Here is an 18,877-nt window from a genome sequence, read left to right on the forward strand (position 1 = left end):
GGTAGACACTTAAAACTTATATAAAATTGAACAAGTAGACACAAGTGTCTTACATGACACAATATACGTAGAACGCCATGTAGGACACGAAATTGCCACGTAGGGTATTATGTAGGACGAATGTGTTCATTTTCTCAATTTTATACAAGTTTTAGTGTCTAATTGTGCACATCTAAAGTTTAAGATCATAGTTGCCGAATCGCATCAAATTAAGAGTCATATTTATGCATATGCCAAGACAAAAATACTAAGTGATTTCTTTCTACTTCTCCTAGCCTTGTTGGACAGAACTAACGATTGTTGATGAGAGGTGAATAATATCCTCAAGGTGCACGAAAGCTAACCACAGACACCACGGTTACTAAAAGAAAAAGAAAAATGCAAGACATGAGTAGTCTGTAGAATCTTTGCACAAGAAGAATTAAGCTATATTTTTACAGTTGCAACAAGCCCAATTAGGCCACAAAATGTGTACCAAACTACAAACAAACAAAGAAGCAAATGATGAAATCATAGAAAAGAAGCACAAACAATGTTTATGTTTTTTTTTTCATTTGAAAGTTGATGCAACAGTTTGAGCCCAAAATCTAAGATTATGTTTCATATTCATATCATTTTTCATAGCTGGAAATCTCCATTTCAACAATTTTTTACTCATTTTTCTTTTTTCAAGAATCTCCCATGCTTCAGAAAGATAAGGCCTTTTATGAACAATATCTTTTTTTTTAACATTTTCATCAACAATTCCCCATTTCTCCAATCCAGGAACAATTCTAACCAAACTTGAATTCTTATCTTCTTCACTAAACTCAAATCCTAAATCCATAAACCCCTTTAATTCCTCAAGTTCAAGCTCTGATGAGCTTCTTCGAATTCGCATAATTCCCTTGACTCCATTTCTAGCCTTTACTTTTACTTCTTGTGCAACTCTGTTATGTGTGATAATAACAGAAGTTGGAGAGTTCCCAAGTTGACTAAAACTCGGACTTGTATTCGATCCTTCAAAAATATTCTGCTTTTGAATGATCTGACATACATCTGACGATATTTTTAAAGAACAATCACTTTGTGATCGACCTAAGAGATTTGATGATTCTTGAATTTCATGAGGATTTTCTTGAAATAATTTCTTGAATTTATGTGTGTTGGAAAATAATATTTCTTGTTCAAACCAATAAGTATCAAAGAGCTTGAGGAGTAGTACTTCTTCAGCAGCCATATATTAATTGTGCATTAGAAAACAGAAATTTTGTTGTTTTTTTTTTCTAAGCAAATCTTGGAAGTTATATATATGGTATGGTATATATATAATATTTTTATTGAATATTGAGGATGTTATTGGAATATAATCATGTATTATTCGAATCTTATTATTAAAAAAAAAAAGGGTCCACATTAATTCTCCTCTAGAAGACTCTTAATATTTTCTTTTTATGTGCTAAGCACCATTGGCTCTTCAAATTATTGTTGTGTTAGTTGGAAAATCAAGTCAACTCCAATGGCCTAACATTTTTCTTTTTAAGTGTTACTGGTAAAAGATATATTTAAACTATCACTTTTTACGAGTTTTATATGTTAATTATCAATTTTTTCTTTACCTACCTGAATTTTTACTTCTTTTGTATAAAAATTTAAAACATACTTCAATGTTGGTCAAATGTTAGTTTCACTTGGTAATATGTATGTATAAGTCAACTCATCATTTTATTGGTGCCTTAATGTGGGGTTGAATGATAGATTATGCAGTCTGATTAGATAATATGCATTTGCTTAAACTAAATTATGTGAATCATTAATATCTTGGTCTTACTATTATAAGATTTATATAGTCTTGAAAAGAAGCTAGCATAATGTAGCATATTCCAAATTGAATAGTTTAAGGCATACAACTTGCACAGACGAACGTTCACTTCTCTAAATCATTAATTTTAGAGATAGCGATTAAAAATATATTTAAACTATTATTTTTTTTTAATGATTTTTATATTTTAATTATCAGTAGTTTTCTTTTTTTTATTTGAATCATCATTATATATACATTAAAAAACACCTAACTGAGTAGATGATGATAATTCAAGTAGAAAAAAGAAATAATTATTAGTTGAGCTAATGTGTTTGACATAGCTGATAATAGTTCTTAAAATGTGGAATTCATGAACATTATTGATAAACTTTTCAATTTTATTGGAACTTTTTTTTTTAAACAATAATCTTACCTCTTCATTTTTCTAATTTTGTAATTCTAAGGTTATATATTTTATAAGAATTTTACTAGTTGTGAAATATAAAACACGTTTAGATGTGAAATATAAAACACTTTTAGATAATTGATTGATGTTTGAAAAAAAATAAAATAGTGTTGAAGTTACGTACAAATAGGGTATTTGAAAAGTGAATTTGTATTTTGAATGAAAACACAATTCAAAAAACTTGAAAATTTCTAAGAAAATGTTAGACTAATTTGATAAACAAACTCGTTTGAGTATAAATTATGAACTTGAAATTTAAAAATTTGAGTTTCTGAAATTATATTTTGAAATTTGAAATTATATTTTGACATATACTTCACTTAAAAAAAACAATAAAAATTTTATAAGTGAAAAACTCAAAAATCCAAAAACTGTTTATGGATTAGTTTTTGGGAACTTTCAATATCTAGTGTCACATACTTTCTTATTTAATATCCAATATTATTTCAAATTTTGGAAATGTTCACTATAGCAAATATTTTTTTTCGCAGTAATAATATAATTGCTATTATATTATATAATCATCAATAAACACTCTATATAAATGTTATTAAGCATTTTAGTAACATCAAATATAATAATATTAATTAATTAACTCAATTACTGCTAAAATATTCTTTAGACATAAAAAGAAAATCTATTACAATTAAAGTATCTTGTAGTAAGGATGTATGGACAAACTTTGCTTTAGTTATTGATGATAAGTACATTTTTTTGTTAATTTGGTTGGTAGTGACACTAAATAATCAATTTTTAAAAATGAGATAGAGGTGAATACAATGGATTTGACAAATAAGTAGGACATGCATTTTTGGATATTTATGTGATTTTATTATCACTTGATGTGGATGTCATTAGGAAATTAATGTGTATTTTCCTAGCAAATTCATGTTCTTTTCCATCTTAATGTCAAATCAATCTTCTTTAATCACTTTTAAAAAATGTTAGGCAGAGAGGCAAAAGGAGAAGCTCAAATACAATTTCGATCCAATAAATTTATCAATTTGCACATATTGATTCTTAAATTTATCGTTTTAAAATTCAAAATTTTAATTTCACTTTCGGTGTTAGAATAAAAATTTTAGCTAAAGTGATTCAAAATATATTAAAAAAATAAATAAACACCATTTTTTTTAAACATTTAGTGTATATACATAATAAATAATTTTTCTACGAAAGAAATTTGAATGAACCCCTTGCGCTCCTAGCTCTGCTCTAATTAAATACGTTTATTTCACACACGTACTTTGCTTTAACAAATTCAATGGTTTCGGCAGTGTATACATACTCTCTTTTTTTCTTTTCAGTTTTTTGTTCAGTTATCGATATCTGTATTGAGATCGGACTAAATTCGAATTGCACAAGACTCATTTTGGAAGCAACAAAAACAATATGATTTTTTCCATTCTTAAATTTCCAATTCAAAACTTTTAATTAAGGTCGAAGAAACTTCAATCATTCTCCCGCAACCGAGTGTATACAGATTCTAATAAGACCAACAAAATCTTTAGGCTCTCTCATTTGCACGTTTCATGTTACTCCATATACATAGTATCTCAAAGCAATCTTTAATTCAAGGAATTTCTTTCTTGCACACAAACCAAAATGCATTAACTCAAACTCATAAAATTACCTTTTCAAATTCAGTTCAACTCGCTCATTTAACACCCTTATCTGTATGTTTGTCTTCGTCAACGGGAGACTCAAGAATGTTGGTTTCAATCTTTGGCCCAAATTGAAGCTCATGAAGTTGATCTCCTTAGAAGGAGTTCCAAATTTGTAGACTTTAGCCCAATCATAATTCATAAACCAATGTGAATGCCATGAATCCATATAGCCGGGTTGTGCACAATTAATTCTGGTAAAATTCGTAATACTGCAAACTAGCGTATGTCTAAGAAATTAGCTCCTAAGCTAATGAGATTTTATCAGTTATCCTTTGATATTTCTAATACTATGCACAACATTCTTTTCAATAATATGATTCTCTTTAGATGTCCAACATTCAATTCCATGAAATAATATAGCATTGTTCTCATAATATATAATTGATTTACCAAACTCAACTTTTTCATGTTTTAGATACAATATCACAAAACACATATGTCTCTTAGTACAAGTAAAAACTTAAGAGGAAATTGAAAAGAGTTCGAATCCATTCATTCACATGAAACCATAACAACTTATTTTCCAACATTGGGAGCGTTTTCGAGACCTTCAATTATGTCTTCCACATACACAATGTTACCGCCTTCCATACGAATTCGTTTGGCAATAATTAAGGTATTTTAAAGAATTTTTATGTCTATATATTAATTTTGAACTTCCTAATGTAAGATTAGAGGTTGACTTAAATGGTTGAGGTTCCAAGACCAAACATCAGGCACCACTCTTTATTTTTCCAAACCCCTTAATGAAAATCTTAGATTCGCCACTGGAGGCAGGGTTAAAATTTTTTGAGGAAGTATAAATAAGATTTTTATTAAGAGGGTGACAGTAACTAATTCATGTATTAATAATACATCCATAAATCTAGCCAGCTACCAAACGACTACTTAATGTTATAGAACTACTAACCTCTTCAAAGCTCCAACAAGTTGACCAACTGTAATCCCAGGCATTCCCACAAAATAATTGCGTAAAGCAGATCATCAATCCATTCCCCAACAAGCCAATGTGGACTCTAACACCGTAATATAACATCTAGGTCCAACTGGAACGTGCATGGATTGAGATGAACGTAACGTAGTTCAAATACCATAGAAAACAACATTAAGAAGCTAATAAGCAAACCATCAATCTATTCTCCAATCAATATTTGAAAATAATCGTTATATATATATATATACTAAGAAGGAAAAAAAAAGTAGGAAGACCGGATTTTTTTCTTCATCCATATCAAATAATTTGGAACATAGAGAATAAATATATATATTATGTACAAATCAGGTAAAATGTAATATAAATCATAATAAATGACAGTTTAAATATCAAAATATCATATAAGAGATTTCATTTGTATTACATAAATTAAGACAATTAGAGTGATAAATAATTTAAAAATTACGTAAGAAGTACTTACTATATGCAACAACAACTAACAACTTAAAATATCTAAACAAATTTAGCTGATCTCAAAATTCATCTTAGCTACATAAATTAAAACAAAAAATACGGTTAATTGTAAAAAAGGTAGGTAAAACTATAACTCATAATAGTAAACAAATTAAAATATATAAAAAATTGACTGACTTCAAATTTTATCAGTATCATATAAATTGATCATATATGGAACTCATACTAACATAAAGTTTATATTTAGTATATATAGATTCGATATCACCTATGAAATTGCTAAAATGTTATATTCCTGGATACCAACCGGTATAATTATTAAAAAATTGCTAGGTAGCACTGTAAATTCCATCAATATTAAACCTTCCTCAACTATATTCTTAGAATGATTGAATCACAATTACTTAATAAAATACATCTTATAATAAATAATTTCAAAATCACAACTTCAAAATTCAACTTCCGTTGACAGAGTTTAAACTTAAAAAAATGGTGGGAGACGGTGACTTGAGAAATGGAGAAGAACAAGAGAAAAATAAAAGAAAAATGGCTTAATGCAAGCCTTCGCGCCATTGATGAGCGTATCACAGTCGCTTTGTCATGTCAGCAAAAAGTGTCAAAATGACACATCAGAGCTTTACATGAGATATCAATCTAAAATGAACAAAGTCTAATTGAGATGTGTAAGTGATAGTTGACGCCAACTTTAGCTGATCATTGATGGGTTCAACCATTAAATATAACATTGGTCTCATCATAATTGCTTCACAAAACTCAGGTTTTCATGATTTAGATACAACATAGCAAAATATTCATGTAGATCTCAAACATTATTTTTTAACCATGTAACACATGTCTCCTACCACAACTAAGAACTTGATCAGGAAATGGAAAGGAGTCGAATCCATTCATTCACGTGAAACCATAACAAGTTGCTTTCCAACATTGCGACCATAGAAGAGACCAACTAGAGCCTTGGGAGCGTTTTCGAGACCTTCAGCTATGTCTTCCACATACACAACGTTACCGGCCTTTATCTGTGGAATGATCATTTCCAAGTACTTGGGGTAGAGATGATAGTGATCAGAAACAAGAAAACCCTCCATCCGGATTCGTTTTGTGATGAGGCAGAACAAGTTGTGAACTCCTTCCGTCTTCTCAAGGTTGTACTGTGAGATCATCCCACACACAGCAATCCGACCATGAAGTTTCATATTCATAAGAACTGCATCAAGCATCTTCCCTCCAACATTCTCAAAGTATATGTCAATTCCGTTAGGAAAGTACCTAGTAGAAATACAAATAAGGGTCATAACGTTACCTGACTCCGCCCCTGAGTTCATATAAACGCCTATGTTATAGTACTATTTGTCTATATATGCTCGTAACGTTACAAAAATGGTTCATAGTTGTCCTTCCCCCGCTAGTATACCATCCGTTTTAACCAAAATGGGATGTCAACTCTCCAAACAATAACACTATCCTAAACGGCTTCTCTACACGGGGCCTATTAGTATTTTGTAGTGAGAAGTTATAAGATTACTGACCTCTTCAAATCTGCAACTAAATCCTTCTCCTCTTTGTAGTTAAAAGCTTCATCAAAACCCAACTTGTTCTTCAACAGATCAACCTTTAATAAGAGAGACGGATTCAACAATGTTGATTACGATAAGCAATACAGCTTTTGCCACTATTTAGATTCAACAATGGAAATATAAACATCGCAAAGGTACTAGTACTTAACCTTTTCTTTGGTTCCAGCACTACCAACAACATAACAACCTAACGTCTTCGCAAATTGGCCAACAAGCTGACCAACTGCTCCAGAAGCAGCAGAAACATACACGGTTTCTCCCTTCTTCGGAGAGCAAATCTCATAAAAACCAACATAAGCTGTCATCCCAGGCATTCCTGCAAAACAATAATTGTCCGAGTCCATATAAGCAAATCACCCGTCCATTCTCCATTCAACCAATGTGGAACTCTAACATTCCAAAACAGGAACGTACGAGGTCCACATATCATGTAAAGTTACGAGACTTGTGTCTAACTCAACCCAAAAATTAGTCCAGATAAGCAAACCCCAACCAACGTGGGATGCTAACTCATTCTAACACATAATTCTTTGATGAAATAGAAAGCGACATCAATGGATTATAAAAATATAAGCAGACCATCAGTCCATTCCTCAAACAGTCGTTATATTGAGAAGAGAACAACTCACCAAGGATTCCTGTATAGTAAGAAAGAGGTACATTCTTGTCATGAATTTTAAACAGAGCACTCTGAGTAGCATTTACAATACTATACTCCTCCCATCCAATCATTCCCCAAACTAAATCACCTTCTTGAAAATTTGAATCACCAGACTTCAAAACTTTAGCCACTCCACATCCTGTGATAGGCTATAACATAACACAAAAGATAAGTACTTATGAGAAACATTATCATCATAGGAGAAATTGTTAATCCATTCATATCATGATAAATAAGGAATAAACATTCAGTTGGGAGAATGAAGTTCACTTTATCCTCAATGTTTCTAACATCTAAGAGTTCTTGAACAAGAAATGAAAAATGAAATAGGATACGCGGAGAAAACATTTTTCTCTCCCAGGGATCCCTCGTCCGAGATCTCTGGGGAAGAGGATCAAGTTGGCCCTTGCGAGAAGTTTGATGCACTATCTCCCTTCAACCCTTTTGAGTGAAATGCGGCTAAAGAAAAGGAAGGAAAATGGATGGATTGATCCCATCATCTCCACCCCGTAGGAACTATGAGGTTCACCTCAAGGATGGCTTTGACATCCGAGGGTCACAAACTGACCATAGAACCCTGTTCAATAAGTGGAACACTTTAGCTGTCTGCTCTCAGGTTAGGTAGTTAGGGTCGGAGAAGGGCAATGACTCATTCTTAAAACCAATGTCCTTAAGACCAAAGAGTCGGGCGGAAAGGGGGAGGGGGGAGGAAGCCCTCCGTTCCTGGTTCTCCTGTAGTTGGATCCTCCGGAACCACAAAAATCCTTAGTTAGAATTGGATTCCAACTCAGCACCTTTTGAGTGGGATTTTGAGAACTCAGATACAAAGGTATCAGACGGGCTATATCAAACTCGCATGCCCAGTAATTTTTTCATGTTCTATCGTAAAAGTTATCTTTAGAGTAGGAAAATAAGTTTCACAGCACTTCAATTATGTCCTCCCCACTCTCTAACACACTTTATCTACACCCTCATCCCCACTAGGAAACAATATATATCCCACCCACCTACCTATCTCAATATTTATCTAGATTATACATAAATATTTTTCACTTAAGCGTATTAAATATTAGAAAATAAATATGAAACTCATTATTTTCCTAAGAAAATATACTCATCATTACACCAAACACCCCTACATAATATTAAATAAAAAAACACCCTAGGTCTACACAATTACATGGAAAATTTGAACTCACTTGTAATTTGTTTCGAAAATAACAAGAAATGCTTGTATGTTAAATTTATAAAAAATCCACAATCATAACATGGTGAAAAATTCTAGATCGATAAATCCATAAATCATTATTTACAAGAGCGACTCAATAAAATAAGTGAACGACTTACGGAGCCAGGAGTGAAGGACTGAACATAGCTACCCTCAAGTTTACTCATACGTGAACGCATGTAAGGGTCACAAGACAAGTAAAGATTCTTCAAAACAACAACATTAGAACCTTCTGGAACATTCAATTTAATGTTGTTATTCTTAAATTCCAAATCAGATTCCTTAGGGTAACCTTCCACATAATGTTTTAGAATGATTTGTTTGTTGTTCATGATCATTTCTTCAGCCATTTCACACTTCAATTTATGTGAATCAAGAGTTGTTCATATGGATCCGGCTCCTCTTTATTTTTTTCCCCAAAACTTAATGACTAAGATTTAGTTAATTATTTTTTTTTCTTTTTTATGATTTAAATGATTAATACTATATCAAATGTTTAATTTTATAAATTATTATTAATCTCGTAATCTTAAATCTTTCCGATCTTTTATTTTTCCTATGTAGAATATCTACCCATCAAATTTTATAAAAGCTTTGGCTTTCTCTTTTTCATATAAACACCTCCTACAATTTTGTAATACACTATATTTACTCTAATGATTATTACTATTCACCGTGTAGTTTCTTCTTGTTTATTTATTTTATTAAAAATACTGTTATTTGCCTAAATAGGTTCAAGGGCAAATAATAAGAAATTTTTCAGTTTAGAGTTTAATTAATTATGAGCCTCTTTGAAATTATTGTTTGTGTCAGATTTCAGATCCCAAACACATGTATGTGACACATCTAAATATATGTAATTAAAATAGAAAAATTACGCGATTAAAAGTAAATTTATACTATTTAATTACTCATCATAATTATAGTTTGTTATAATTACCACGCGCGACTAACATTATACATTAATTACGTGGAATGACTTCGAACTTGTATAATTAGTCACGTTTGTATATGTATAATTCGTCAGAATATACAAATACATATGTATAATATACAATTTTTAAATATATATATATATAAAAATATATACACACAATTTACATCTCTCCCACTCTCTACCCTCTCTCCTGCTCTCCCAATCTCTCTTGCCATATATACAAATACATATGTATAATATACAATTATCTAATCGATATACATATACAATTCACCTTTCTCCCACTTTTTCCCCCCCCCCTCTCTCTCAGTCTCGCTCACCTCTCTCCTCTATATAACATGTAACTACGAATTATAATTATCAAACTATATCTACGGAGAGTAATTAGGTTATTTTAAGTGGCAATATATTTCTGATATACTGTACTTAAGCATAATTCATACGTATCTGGAAACACGAACTCTCTCACTCATATCTCTTGTCTTGTTCGCTTCTCTCTCTGTCATCCATCTCTCTCCTTATGGTTCTGTATTTCAGAATTTTTATTAAATATATCTAATATCTCAGATATATGTAATTAGTATAATTTGCATATATCTGGAATACACAATTACTCTTTTGGTTGTCTCTCGCCTTTTTCATCTCCCCTTCTCCTCTCTCACTACCTCTCTTCTTATGTATATGCATTTCAGAATGTATCTAGTAGCAAAAATACACGTAGCAGGTATATTTGCCTTGAAATTTAGTATTAAATTATCCATTAATAAGTAATTACTTCAAACTATAGATAAATCATAAAATTTATTAAACATATGACAAAAATGTCTATGTATTTAACCATGACACAATATCTTTCTTTTCAAGTAAAAACTTAAGAGAAATTGGTAAGGATCCAAATCCATTCATTCCTCTGAAATCATCACAACTTGCTTTCCAACATTGAGACCTGAGAAGAGACCAACTAGAGCACCAGGAGCACTTTCAAAACCTTCAGCTATGTCTTCCACATACACAATATTACCAGCCTTTATTTGTGGAATGATCATTTCCAAATATTTAGGATAAAGATGATAGTAATCAAAAACAAGAAATCCTTCCATACGAATTCGTTTCGCGATGAGGCAAAACAAGTTGTGCACTCCTTCAGTCTTGTCAAGGTTGTATTGTGAAATCATCCCACACACAGCAATACGACCATGAAGTTTCATATTCATAAGAACTGCATCAAGCATCTTACCTCCAACATTCTCAAAGTATATGTCAATTCCATCAGGAAAGTACCTAATAGATTAAATCAATACGAGAAAAAGGTCATATTGCTTTTCTGTTATATTATCAGTTCATATATATCTTTGTCGTTATAGTAACTATCTTTTCATATATGTCTTTAATGTTACAAAAGTGGTTCATATCTTCATTAATCATTAATCTCATTCACTTTAACCAAAATAAAATGTCAATCCACCACACACAATTCTTCTGAGGTGAAGAGACTATTTCTACTATATAAATGACAATTTCAGTATAAGGAGAAGATACGATAAATGTAATTTTTTTTATTAGTTGAATCAATGTATTTTGCATATAGTATGAATGTCTATGTCATTTTAGTCTTTTTACAAACGGTAATAGTTTATCCTAGTTGTTTTCAATCAAAAGTTAGGTTCATGTCCTTTTTACTTTAGTAACTTTTTGGATGTTATCAACATGGTAGGGATCAAGCCTAACCCCACGCCATTAAAGTGACCATTACTTCGTGTTTTCTTGTGGGATTTTATAGGCATAATACATAAATATACCTTTTAACTTGGCTTCAAATCAATATTTATGTCTTTCAATTTTGAATGTGCACAAGTAGACACTTAAATTTGTATAAAATTGAATAAATAGACACATATGACCTACATGTCATCTTTTGTCCTACGTGATGACTTACTGTATTGTGCCATGTAGGACTCATGTATGTATCTATTTAAAAGTTGGATAGTTAAAGTGTCTGTTTGTGCATTATGAAAGTAATTAGAGGTCAAAATTAAAATTTGAAGCTAAATTTAAAATTAAATATATGTATTATGCCTAATTTATAAGGGGTCAGGCCTAACCCCACACCATTAAAGTGAGAATTACTTAGTGTTTTCTTGTGGGAATTTATAAGATTACTCTCACCTTTTCAAAGTTGCATCTAAATCATGCTCCTCTTTATAGTTAAAAGCTTCATCAAAACCAAACTTGCTCTTCAACATATCAACCTTTTAATAATAATAATAATGAATAAATGAGATAGATAGATTATTTAACAATGATTAAGATAAATAAGATAACTTGTAACCCACTAACAAATTTCAAGAATGAAATGTTTTAGTACTTACCTTTTGTTTATTTCCAGCACTACCAACAACATAACAACCTAACATCTTTGCAAATTGTCCAACAAGTTGACCAACTGCTCCAGAAGCAGATGAAACAAACACACTTTCACCCTTCTTAGGACAACAAACCTCATAAAAACCAACATAAGCTGTAATCCCAGGCATCCCTACAAAATAATTTGAGTAAAATAAATATTTATTGTATTCTTTACCACCTATGCTATCACTTGCTTTGTAAAACTCATGTTAATGCTGAGTTGGTCAAATATTGTTCTCGATCAATAACAAGCATGTGTAGGATAACTCAACATCAAACTTCAAAGACATGTTTTGATACGAAGAGAGCGGTGATTGAGGTATGAAACTTACGAGAAGGTGATTGTTTAGGTAGGTTAAATTAAATAATGAATATATAGTTAAGGTATGAAACTCATAAAAATACGATGGTTTAGATCTGTTTTATACCATTAACTTTTTATTTTATTTGAATTTGAAATTGATTGAAAAGCAAAGATATGAACTCGTGTAAGTAGGAAACAAAAAAAATTATTTATTTTCGAGTTAACGATTAAAAACAGAGGCAAACTATTTTTGTTTTGGCGAGAAATTTATAACTCAACTATCTATTGGTCCATTTACCTACCTAAACTATCACTCTCTTTGTATTAAAACACATCCTAATGACAAGTTAGTCAAATATTAATCACACTCCACTACATGCACTTGTAGGCCAACTCAACATCAATATGCATTTTTAATATATAAAAAGAGTGATAGTTTAAACAAGTAAACTGAACAATGTATAGTAAAGATATAAAATCAGCAAAAAAATTTGATACTTGCTCTATTTCAGTTTATTTTTTCTAATTTTTTTAGTTCATTTAAAAAAAATGACTCTTTTTTAAATAACTTTTTAATTTCAATTTACCAGAAGGCATATTTAAAATCAAGATACCTTTAATAGATTCAATTTTATTTTTTTTCTTAAACTTCAAGTCAAATTACATCACTTAATTTGAAACGAAGGAGATAATTTAAATGTATTTCTAACGATTAAATATTTATATTTGGAGAGGGAAAGGATGTATATTGAGAAGTGAAAAACTCACCAAGAATTCCTGTATAATAGGAAAGAGGCACATCCTTGTCATGATCAATTTTAAAGAGAGTTGTCTCAGTAGTTGTTACAACACTATATTCCTCCCATCCACTCATTCCCCAAATTATGTCACCTTTTTGGTAGTTTGAATCACTAGACTCCACAACTTTAGACACTCCATATCCTGTGATAGGCTACAAATAAAAAATAAATAAGAAATTCACTTATTTTTTTGAAAAGTATACTAAACACAAATAATATTGAATTTTGAAACATTCAAGGTCTACACAGTAACAATCAAAGTATAGTTAAAGGAGAGAATTTTATGTGAAAAGAATATAAAAGCTTATTTGTTTTTGTTTTGTTAGGAGAAAGAAAAACCAATTTTTCACCATACTAAATTTATTTGAAAACCATAACCATTAAGAATGATTTGACCGACTAATAGTGATTTTTTACATAGTTATTAAATATATAAATTTTATTAAAAAAAATTTAAAATCCAAATCAAAATTAACAAGTTTGATTCTCAAAATTTGAACTTGATTTTGATAATTTTTTTTTGAAAATAATCTCTCTATCTTTATAAGATAAAAATAAAATCAATACTCACCATCCTCTCCGGATTCACGAGTTTGACTTTTTTTTAAGTAGCTTATTAGCAAAAACTTAAAAGTCATGAGTTGAGCATACTCATTTTTTTAGCTTAAAAAAGTGCTTAAATTTTTTGTCAAACACCTTAAAAAAAAAATTAAAAAGATGAAAAACCGAAAATCACTTAAAATAAGATAATTCAATTACACAGTTATAAAAATACACTAAATATATTTTCTGACTCTCGAAATTTGAATGTCAAACAAAAGTATATATCAACTAAATAGTCATATGTGTGATAGTAAATTGAATTATTATTTTTTTTTGAAATACTTACATAACCAGGAGTGAAGGATTGAATATAGCTACCCTCAAGTTTGCTCATGCGATTACGCATGTATGGGTCACAAGACAAGTAAAGATTCTTCAAAACAACAACATTAGAACCTTCTGGAACATTCAATTTAATGTTGTTATTCTTAAATTCCATATCAGATTCCTTAGGATAACCTTCCACATAATGTTTTAGAATGATTTGTTTGTTGTTCATGATCATTTCTTCAGCCATTTCTAATTTTAATGTGAATGAAGAGTTGTGGTCAAAATGGGTGTGTTTATATATATGTAGAGAGACAGTTTAGGGGTTTGATCTGATGTTACATGTAAAATGATATGGCACATCAATCCAAAAGTGGTGAATAGGATCATGGTATATGGCAAAATGATATATCCCAATTCAAGATCAATAAAAACATGTTATGTGTGTACAAGTGATGTGTTTCGCCAATTAAATATCAACATGTCTCTTAAATTCGAAAATAAAATTTTTCTTCATGATCACCACTTCTCCACCATTCACTTAAATGTGTTTCGCCAATCAAATATTGACATGTCTCTTTAATTCGATAATAAAATCTTTCTTCATGATCACTACTTCTCCACCATTCACTTAAATGTGTTTCGCCAGTCAAATATTGACATGTCTCTTTAATTCGATAATAAAATCTTTCTTCATGATCACTACTTCTCCACCATTCACTTAAATTTGTTTGAGCGAAGGAAGCCTATCTTTATCATTACTCCTACATTCAATAATTATAAATAGGGTTCTCATAATTAAGAATTCTAATAAAAAGCCAGAGAGAACTCGTGGATCAATGCCATAAATTTCTGTACAAGCTACAAGTTTAAGTAACAATTTAAGATCAAGGTCACCAAATTTAGGAACAAGCTCAAAAGCCCTTGAATTCAAGTGCAATTTAAGATCAAGATCATCGAATATTTTATTTTATTTTATGTGGCACTTTTTTCTCTTTACTTTATTACAATTTCTTTTATTATAATAAAAATAATATAATTTAAAAATCTCCTTTTATCGTTAATGAAATGACATGCAGCTATATAATCTCCAAGAATTATTTTAGATAACAAATTTTCAGAATCTTCCTTCTTTTTTTTAAAAAAATATATCAAATAAAATGAAACGAAAAAAGTATTTTTCCCACATTTATATTGCTTTCTCCATTTGCTTAGTGTCTCCTCACCGACTCTACCAACCAACTGCGACAATGTTTTACAAGCCTTTTAAACATGCTCCCTAATAATTGTAAGAGGAAAAGCTTAAGGGTTTCTTTAAAAAAAACTATATTAAGATAAAATATAGAATAATAATTATGACTATTAATTAGTTCTGAAATTATATATTTTATAATTGATAAAATATATTATTTTTTAACATAGTAATATAATTAATTATCTCATAAAATATCTAAATTTATGATATAAATTTTATTTTAAATATAATTAAAATATATCATATCTTATCTTACCGATCAAACGATCACTTCAAATAAACAAAAAATAGAATTAAAAAAAAAAAAGATGGATGCAAATATAGCTCATCATTCATTGTACGCTGCAGCGAGCACCACAGGAAGAAAATATCCCAACATAAATTAGAGCTTTCCACATACAGCAACACAATGCCTGAATCTGGAAATTCAATAGTTATAAATACTTTCGGAAATTTTTGGTACCACGTAAATTGAGATAAAGAAAAATGATGCGAAAAGTTTTATAAATTATAATGTTTAATGACATATATATTTTATAAATTTAATTGTCTTTCCGAATTCCGTCTATGCTATTGGGTTTGTTGGCACAGTTAGCTCATAAATATTTTGGTGATGTGACTGATGGACTTTTACTATTGAAAATTGATTACAAGATCCTCTATATGGAGTTGCGAGAACAATACGTGAAGCTTCATATTTTGGGCTATTAGGAGTTATTTCTCCGTCATATCACTCTAAAAATAGTGAGACTATATGTATTGCTCCACCAATTTCCTACAGAGGGAACCAACACGAAAATCGACATAATGAGGGAGAGGGTTTACCTGCTCCGGGGCTCCTTTAATTTGACCTTTTAAATGGACTATTTTGGTCGTCAGGGCGAACTGCTCCACAGCTAACGTCTTAATGGACATCCATAAAAAAATTTGGTAAAATAATCGTAATCCCGGATCACCAAAAAAGATAGTAAACAATAACAAACAAAAATTGACAAAATGGGGATTTACCTGCTCCAGGGCTCGTTTGACCTTGAAAATATACTGTTTTGGCCTTCAGGGCCAATTGGCTTCATAGTTAACGTCATAATGAACGTCCACAAAAAAATTTGACAAAAATAATGTTCAAATTCCAAATTACCAAAAAAGATGGTGAACTATAGTCCACAAAAATCGACAAAATGGGAGATTTCCTGCTCCAAGGCTTGTTTGACCTTGAAAATGGACCCTTTTGGTCGTTCTGGGCCAACTAGCTCCATATCTTAAGTCTTAACAGACGTCCACGAAAAATTTTGGAAAAAATAACGTCAGAATTCTAGATCAGCGAAAATGATGATAAACTATAGTACACGAAAATTGACAAAATGAGGATTTACCTGCTTTGGAGCTCATTTGACCTTGCAAATGGATCGTTTTGACTGTCAGGGACACCTGGATCCATAGTTAACGTCTTAACAGATGTCCATGAAAATTTTTGACTAAAATAACATCGAAATTTTGAATCACAAAAAAAAATGGTTCACTATACCACACAAAAATCAACAAAATAAGAGATTTACCTATTCCAAAACTCGTTTAACCTTGAAAATTATAAAATATCCTAATTTATAAGATAAATTTATTTCGCATAATTCAAAAATATAACATTTGAATTCTTATCGCATAACACATATAACTTTTTTAAAATAAATAAAATAAAAGATTAAAATAGAGCTTATTATAGTACGGTGCAGCCTGCACCACAAGAAGAAAATATCCCCAAAATTAGAGCTTTTCGCACACATGAAGCGTGCATGTGAATTCGGTAATTGTGATCGATAGGCTAAAAAATGAATTGGTATCACATAAATTAGGATAGAGAAAAATATTGTAAAAATATCATAAATTAATAATAAATATGTAATAATTTAAAATATTAATGAAAAAAATCATAGTATTTCCAAATTTTATTTATGCTATTGAGTCTATGATGACACGAACTTAAATGTCTAATACGAAAACAATAATATGAAGCATATCGAATTAGTACTAAGTTTCTCCGTTGTTTTCAGTATGTGTATCTTAGTTTCAACAAGGTATTAATAGGGAAAATTGCACAAGAACTCATTTAATCTATGCCAAAATTACAGAGACAATTATATTATACTAAGGTCCTATTATCTCCTAAACTTATTTTATAAGTAATTTTCTAACTCTTTTTGGCCTACGTGACACTGACTTGAAAAAAAATCAACCAACGTTGAGCCCACCAGAAAGTGTCACATAGGTCAAAAAAGGGTAGAATATTATTAATAAAACAAGTTCACGGAATAGTAAAACTTTAATATAGTATAAATGTGTCTCCGAGATTTCAGACATAGGTTGAAGAAATACTTGTACAAACACAATTTCTAAAACTTTGTAATGTTAAACTAAAAGTAATTTAGATATTTGTGCAGATGTAAATTATATCATTAATTAGTTCAACAAAAATTAAGTTAATTAAATAATTATGTATGTTACATTTGTTTTTTTATGCATACTTGAAATCAAATTACGAGGTTTCTATGTATTAATATTACTAGTATTTAATTATATTTTTACCAATTTAAAGTTCGATCAACAAAAATTGTAAATTTAAAAATTAACTTAATGATTGTACATATTTTTACGATGCTTTTTTTTTCGTTTACTTTATAAAATTATTAAAAAAATTGATAAAATTTAAATAATTTTCACAATTTATAGATTTATAATTAAAAAAATACAATTTAAATTTTTTTAAATGGCACGTCGAAACGAAATTTTCGACTTCAATTCTTTATATCAATTTTGTGTCACATTTCCAGCTTGGTCCACTAACATTATCATATAATAAACAAAAGAAATGGCCAATTTCTTTTTTCTTTTAACTTGGTCGAAAAAAGACATGATTTTCATAGACAAAAAAGTAGAAAATTTTGTGATCAGTCATTTTCAAATCCTACAATATCTCTAGAAAGCAATATTTAAAAAAATAGTTAAAAAAAAGGATTTCTAGCTGTATATTTATCAAGTGTAGTTTATTATTTTTTATTTTGTGTTTGAATAAAATCCTTTAAAAAGCTTCTTTCTAATAATATCCTTTAATAAATAATTATTACGTAATTCGCTCAAGATAGATAATACTCCGATAATATTATTTTCATGATCTTCTAACTAGCTAGGAGAAGAACAATGTTATTGTCATATTTATTATTTTCTCACTTGAATTACAAAATGTTACTTTTCAATTTATAAAAGAAGAATCATTTACTTCTAAAATCGAACAGACGATAAACAATAATATATTTGAGTAAACTATCTATATTTACACATAAAAATTGCAAGTTATAATTTTATGCATTTTTATAAATTGTTCAAATTACAAATAATTAGAAAATTATACACACAAAAACATTTGTTTTTAATTAGTAAATGTTGAATAACTCACATTTCAAATATTATATTGATTTCTATTGAAATTATTTACTACAAACAAC

General features: G+C 29.8%; 2 protein-coding genes across 2 annotated transcripts; both read right to left on the minus strand.

Annotated features, from left to right (window-relative positions):
• Nucleotides 1-6,018: 6,018 nt before the first annotated feature.
• On the minus strand, nucleotides 6,019-9,278 carry LOC101260017 (2-alkenal reductase (NADP(+)-dependent)-like). The gene is made up of 5 exons (XM_004251762.5): nucleotides 8,928-9,278; nucleotides 7,549-7,729; nucleotides 7,069-7,235; nucleotides 6,872-6,954; nucleotides 6,019-6,611 (listed from the first exon to the last, which is right to left on the minus strand). The coding sequence occupies exons 1-5, from the start codon at nucleotides 9,156-9,158 to the stop codon at nucleotides 6,233-6,235; spliced, it is 1,041 nt and encodes a 346-aa protein (XP_004251810.1). The 5' UTR covers nucleotides 9,159-9,278; the 3' UTR covers nucleotides 6,019-6,232.
• Nucleotides 9,279-10,527: 1,249 nt separating this feature from the next.
• On the minus strand, nucleotides 10,528-16,803 carry LOC101260309 (2-alkenal reductase (NADP(+)-dependent)-like). The gene is made up of 7 exons (XM_004251763.5): nucleotides 16,754-16,803; nucleotides 16,389-16,645; nucleotides 14,145-16,283; nucleotides 13,224-13,407; nucleotides 12,115-12,281; nucleotides 11,912-11,994; nucleotides 10,528-11,026 (listed from the first exon to the last, which is right to left on the minus strand). The coding sequence occupies exons 3-7, from the start codon at nucleotides 14,373-14,375 to the stop codon at nucleotides 10,648-10,650; spliced, it is 1,044 nt and encodes a 347-aa protein (XP_004251811.1). The 5' UTR covers nucleotides 14,376-16,283; nucleotides 16,389-16,645; nucleotides 16,754-16,803; the 3' UTR covers nucleotides 10,528-10,647.
• Nucleotides 16,804-18,877: the final 2,074 nt, after the last annotated feature.

The sequence above is a fragment of the Solanum lycopersicum genome, chromosome 12, assembly GCF_036512215.1.
Source record: "Solanum lycopersicum chromosome 12, SLM_r2.1".
NCBI classification, from domain to species: Eukaryota; Viridiplantae; Streptophyta; class Magnoliopsida; order Solanales; family Solanaceae; genus Solanum; species Solanum lycopersicum.